The 6,449-nt window shown below is 44.9% G+C and overlaps 1 protein-coding gene across 1 annotated transcript in view; it reads left to right on the plus strand.

Moving 5' to 3' along the window:
* Positions 1-6,181: 6,181 nt before the first annotated feature.
* The window catches only part of TNFSF10 (TNF superfamily member 10), a 9,400-nt gene continuing 9,132 nt past the window's right edge, over positions 6,182-6,449 (plus strand). The window contains exon 1 of the mRNA XM_057369392.1: positions 6,182-6,408. Within this exon, the coding sequence (XP_057225375.1) occupies positions 6,286-6,408 (123 nt within the window). The 5' untranslated portion in view covers positions 6,182-6,285. The remainder of the gene's footprint in view (positions 6,409-6,449) is intronic.

The raw sequence follows: 6,449 nt of genomic DNA on the forward strand, positions 1-6,449 counted from the left end.
CCCAGAACAAGTAAATTGATTGCTGTGTAGCAATCACCAGCTCTAAATCATTTTCAAGAGTTTTTTAAAAATAATGTTATGTTCTCCACTTTAGGATTTTTTTTTTTTTTGCATTAGATATTTATTGTCAAGAACCTTTTCCAACTTCCTTTCCAAGTAAATAAGGAAATCCTGCTTTGAAGAGCCCAGGGAAGTGTTTGTTATACGAGTTTTATTCCCAGACACTCAAGTTCTTGTTTTGCAAATCAATGTTAGCTTGAGTATAAGCTGAAAATTWGTGAGGAAAACCAAAAAGTTTTGGTCCAAGAGTAAATACACTGCAGCTCAATGAAGTGCACTGYAGTTTGCTTTTAGTTAAATATTGTTATAGTTATAAATGTCTTTTTTCAGTTAAATATTACACAGCTTTGGAGTGGGAATGGTGAAACTGAAATACATATTGACTCAGGAGTCTGCTTTACTTTCAATTCTTCCTTGAGCTCTGTCTGTTTACTGAGTTTCAGTGCCCTACAAGCCCAAGAAAACATCTTGCATCTGGCAAAACTTGCCATCTGTGATCAGCACCAGATCAATTCACACTCTGTTCTCATGGCAAACTGTCCATAAAGCTGTTTCAATGCTCTCTTTGGCAGCAGCTGTGGGGAATTTCTGCTCCCTGCCCTGTAATGACCCRTTTTTCAGGACAGAAGGCAAATAACTTTGCAGTTAGGTGTCACTGAAAACACCAACTGGTCACCAGAGATGCAGACACACAAAATTCCAATATAAAGTCTGCATTTAACATTTATGTATTACCTTTCTAACACAAAACATTTGTATTGTTTATCACCACCATAATGGGATTGGCATCCTCCAATCAACCAAGGCCAAGGTTTCCTTTCAGTTTTGCTCCAATCAAATGATAACCCAGCAATCTGCACAAGTAATTCAAGATATTCCTGCCTTGCAYGGGCTCCACCAACACGTGTTTCCTGTTCACAAGCCTCTGGAYATTCTGGCCAACCCTGACTCACCTGTCCAATCTGTCCCAGGAGGAGCCTGTAGCCCAGAGGAAGACAGACAGGTGTGTGACAGATGCTTTACTGAGAAAAAGCCTCAAAAGTAAGTAATTTCTCTGCATACACAACTGGCACCTTAAGGAGAAATATTTGTCTTCCATTTTCAGTGGAGTTTAAAAGCACTCACCTACAGTAAAGAAAATTAAATTTCATGCTTCAAGGCTTAAGCTGATTGCATAGCAAGGTTTTGCTGCGTGCCAGGGACAATTCTTCCTCCTCCTGAAATGCTGTGGAGGCAGATGGATGTGTCATGGATCTCCTCCCAGCTCTCCCCCAGAGCTCAGACTGCAATGAACCTATTTCAACATTATCACTTTTGTTAATGTAACAGAGAAAAAGACTTGAGAGCATCTATGAACATCCCCTTTGCTGCCCCAGCCAGGGAGCCTTTGCCTCATCTCGTGCTTCACGCAAGTTTGGTCAGATCATAAAGGAACAGCCACATGGCCAGGTTCAGCCTCAGGATCTGCAGCTGAAAGGAGTTGCAGCTGCTTCAGGGATCTCCAGGGAATACAGGAAAGCAGAGCCATGAAGCCCTTAYAATAGATGCATACATTATTTTAATGACAAAGTCATTTCAATTATTCCAAAATGAAATGTTTAGAAACTTTCCTTTAACCAAAATCTTCCACTCTAAGACAAACAGAAACGTTGAAATGTGAGACTCTTCTGTCAAACAGAAACTCTGAGTTGTGGCAACACAAATCATAATTGAAACAATGACACAGAAATTATTTATGTTTAAAAAAAACCCACCATGAGAAGGAATCTTGGATTAGGCCACCTTTGTGAAACCGGTGAGTAAATCATGGGTGCTTTCCCGGAATCTGCCTTGTGGCAATTCCCGATGCTTGAAAGCTAAAGAAGAACTAGTGTTAGKACAAGGGGAATGGYTTCAGAYKGAAAGGGATAGATTTAGACTGGATATTGGGAAGAAATTCTTCCCTCTGAGGATGGTGAGAYCYTGGCACAGGTTGTCCAGAAAAGCTGTGACTGCCCCATCCCKGGAAGTTTCCAAGGCCAGGTTGAACAGGACTTGGGGTACCCTGGGATAGTGGAAGGAGTCCCTGCCYATGGCAGGGGATGGGACTGGATGGTTTTTAAGGTCCCTCCCAACCCAAACCATTCTGTGTTTGTATGATATTAATTCTCTGAAAGGGACGTTTCATAACGAGCACTCAAAAAAGACAATATTCTTTTGGATGTGCCCTTATACAATTGACAAAAGTTAAGATCGAGCTTAAAATATATACAGAACACTAACAGGCAAAAGGTATAATATTTTCTTCACCAAAACAGAGAGATCCAAAGTTAGATCCACAGTGCTATTGCTGCAACACTTCTGGACATGAGTGTGGCATGCCCATGCATACATATTCCCTGCTCTATTTATCAAATCCACTGCTTGAGGCATTGAAAGAGAGATGTCAGGTCTGAATAAATTAATTCATGGGTGTGTTTTGGGCCAGCCAAACCATTGCTGGTTTTTGTGTAACACCACAGGCCAAAAGGATATTGGGTGATAAATAGATCCTGGTCCTGTGACAGCACAAATCACAATGAACTCATGGATTTGAGATGGTTTGCAACTGACAGGAAAGCATGAGGTCGGAATCTGGCACAGGGACCAYGGAGGAATGAGCAAACCACAGGGGCCAGATGTGATCTGTCCAGATGTGATCTGTCCAGCACATGTGCAGGGCTGGGGAGCACGCTGCAAGGTTAACTCTGTGCTGGCTTTTTTGGGGGAGGTACGGCAGTGCCCTGGAGCTGAGTGTGGCAGTGCCCCAGAGGTGAACTGGGAGGCTGCAAAGGTGGGCAGGAACATCCCTTTCCCTTCAGGAAGGAGAGGAGACAGCAATCTCCTGCTGTGCTCTTGGAGCCAAACAATCAGCGGCTTCATTGTGGGAACCGAAAGCTGGGGCAGCAAATCCCAAACCAAGAGTGGCATTCAGGTGTGTGCTGGGGGCAAGAGGAGCAGCTTTGTCCCCTCTCTGCAGCTACAGCACCCCAGTTACRTGCTGTGATGAAAAACATGAGCCCCTTTGCTGCTCAGCAGTCAAARTGAAGAAATGCCATGTAGCAGAGAGTCAGCTCTGCTTTGTGCCACCACCACGGTGCCAGGGTGACAGCAGCAGTGACAGCCACCTGCATCGCTGGAAGAAGTACACAGATAAACACGAGAGCCTCTGTGCTCCTCTGAAAACATCTCCATCACCCCATCACTGCAATCAGTGAGCAATGAGAACTGAAGGACTTTTTCAAGTCACTCTTCCTGCATTTTTACACATTTTCAGGGGCATTGTAGATTCCTCCTGGTCACACTGCTGGGGGACAAGTGAGACAGGTTCCCTGCCAAGCATTTCCTTGACATGCCAAGTGACACATCGTAAGTCCACAGGACAGATTAAGGTTTATCTCTAATTAAATGGCTCAGTGAGTAAGCTTTAATAGGATGAAGGAGCCAGGAAGAATTAGAGAGTTTGCTGGGGAGCTGCCCTGGTCTAGCACTACACAAACACTCGTGATTTGGTTGTGTTTAAAAGCATACTAACACTATTTCGTCCCACCAGTGTCACAACTCCAGCTTTTGTGGCAAAATTTCATCAAAAAMCACTCGTTTTCAAATTTTGGAACTTTTAAAGCAAATTATTTTCAGTATAAATYTACACTTATTAGAAAAATCTTGATTGTGGAAAAGTAAGAATTGAAAGTAGCAAAGGTTTTTGAGTGCATTCAATGCTGGAAATGGGTGGAGTTTCACTTTTGGAGTTCCTGTGTCAGTGTGGAAACTCATAAACATTTTATCATTGTGTAAYGGAATTTTCAGATCTTAAAATTTCAGAAATATAATGAAGTGATAATTTTTAAGAGCTATATTTGAATGTGTTTCTCCCATTGCTCTTTTAAAATTATACTTCATTATTTTTGCCTTGCAAGACTGGCACTAGTTAAACAAGTATTAAATCAGAAACATAAAGAATATCCATGGTGGATTTAAAATGACAGGTCAGGGGTATACAGACCATGCCTGGTAGAGGGCAACAAGCTGAGTATATAGGTCTTGAAAAAAAAATCTTTCATGAATTCCTGTGTTAACCTACAAAATAGTTCTGTTTAAAGTTGTAGGGTGGGGAGAAATCCATGAAGAGGCTGGAAAAACAAAGAATACAAACCAACCCCTAATTGTGAACAAGAGTGCTCTGTAGTGCCCTGGCTCTCTTTCACTTTTGTTTCCATTCTTTTTGAAAGGAAACTCCCTCAAATGAGATAGGACCTCCCTAAACAACTAGAATGAATAGCCACAAAAACTCCCTTCATCAGGCAGGAGTCTTCATCCAAGTCAGCTTCCACCTTCTAACTGATTCTGCCCATAACTGTCTCACATTAACTTTCTTCCTTAGGAATTTATGCAACATGATAAACAAAGCAGAAGGAGCCCAAACAGTCACACTRATTTTCTTGAGAAATCAGAGGAGGGGACCATGAGTTCACTTTTGAGAAGATGMTAATCTTCTCCATCTGACATGTGGGAATTACACAGATCTGAACAGTTTTGGCACATGGACTGAATGTCTCTAAGGGTCAGGCRAATAAACTGCCTGCTGCCACGTTGAACAGGGATTCGGGGATTATTTTGYTGCATTATGATGGAAGAAAAAACAATTCATTTTTCTCTAAAAAGTTGAATACARTGCAGTTACACCTTCTAAATATGACCTCAATAGTCAGGGGAGGTTCAGATATCTTGATTCGAATTTTCCCCTGTAATTATACTGAGAACTCCCTCCTGCATCCTGGCATTCAGGCTGCAGATGTTGAGCAGGAGCCAAAATTTCATCCCACCCTGCAGCCAACAGCATGAAAGGCAACTAACTCAAATCTCTGCATTTGGATTTGAAATTCCATGGCTACATAGTCAGGAKAGTCAGCTACCTTTGCTGATTTAAAACTGTCAGTAGATCATTATGGATTTGCTTATAATGCAGTCTGTGTGTGGTGAAGGTGTCAAAATCCAGGGAAAGTCAACCRACACACCCTAAAGCATGGACATGCCTTTGGATAACTTCTGTCTGGGTGGAACAGTTTGGASAAAAGATTGCAAGAAGGAGCCTTAGAGGTCCGAGAACCAACCAACCAACCAACCAAACCCCAAAGTACCTTCAGATAAAGAAAGCTCCAAACGTACCTGATGTCCACGTGCAGTGACTACAATCTTGTCATGACCAGGGAGTAGAAGAACTGGTCACACTGGGAGGGAGCTCCTGGCAGAGGTTACTGGCTCACAGGCACCTTTCTGTGGTGTACAAGCTTTGCAGGAGAAGCTGCAGAGGACAGGACACAGATAGGACAGCTCAGGAAGGACATGGACCTGTTGGAGTRAATTCTGGTGATGCTTAGAGAGCTGGAGCACCCCTTATGTGAAGAAAGGCTGGGATAATTGGGTTTGTTCAGCTAGAGAAGGCTCCAGGGAGACCTCAATGCAGCCTTTCAGTACTTGAAAGGGGCTTATAAAAAACATGGGGACAAACTTTTTAGCAGGGTATGTTTAGATAGAATAAGGGACAATGGCTTTAAACTGAGAGAGGATTAATTAAAATTAGATATAAGAAAAGGCTTTTACACACAGGGTGGTGAAACACTGGCACAGGCTGTCCAGAACAGCTGAGGATGCACCATCTCTGGAAATGTCCAAGGCCAGGTTGGACAGGGCTTGGAGAAACCTGGGATAGTGGAAGGTGTCCCTGTCCAAGCCAGGGGGCTGGACAAGCTGCACTTTAAGTCCCTTTAAGCCAAACCAATCTGTGATTCTATGATTCCATAACACAAGTTAAGAAAACTCCTGGCTTCCCTGTGCACATAACCAGAGCCTCAATGTATTTAAAAAAAAAAAAAAAAAACACTCAAAACGACTCCCACCATTCTTTGGTGGCGACCTCTCACAAAGTTTGCACAAAGATGCTCCAGCAGCGCAACGGCTGAGCAGTGACCGCACATGTTCAGCAATGATCCCGCACTTCGGGGGAGCGGGAGAAGGCGGCGGCACCCGGGAGGAAAGCCCGGCAAGGGAGGGGCSGGAGGGAGGGTCCCGGTGCCRCCGCCCCGCCCGYTCCACCATCAGGGCGGGCTGAGCGCGGCGCTCGCCGGGGGCTGCATTYGCCGCGGGACAGCGGCCGAGAGCCCCCGGAGCCCCCAGCCCGGCTCTGCGGCCCCAGCCAGCCCCACCATGCTGCCGGCGGGCGGCCCCAGCCCCGCGCAGACCTGCGGGGCCGTGCTGGTGGCCGCCGTGCTCCTGCAGTCCTTGTGCGTGGCCGTCACCTTCATGTACTTCACCAGCGAGCTCCGGCAGGTCGGTGCAGGGCTGGGGGGGACCCCGCGCTGCCCGTCCTG

The sequence above is a fragment of the Malurus melanocephalus genome, unplaced genomic scaffold (assembly GCF_030028575.1).
Source record: "Malurus melanocephalus ecotype Western Australia unplaced genomic scaffold, MMel_1.1 scaffold_108, whole genome shotgun sequence".
Classification (NCBI taxonomy): Eukaryota; Metazoa; Chordata; class Aves; order Passeriformes; family Maluridae; genus Malurus; species Malurus melanocephalus.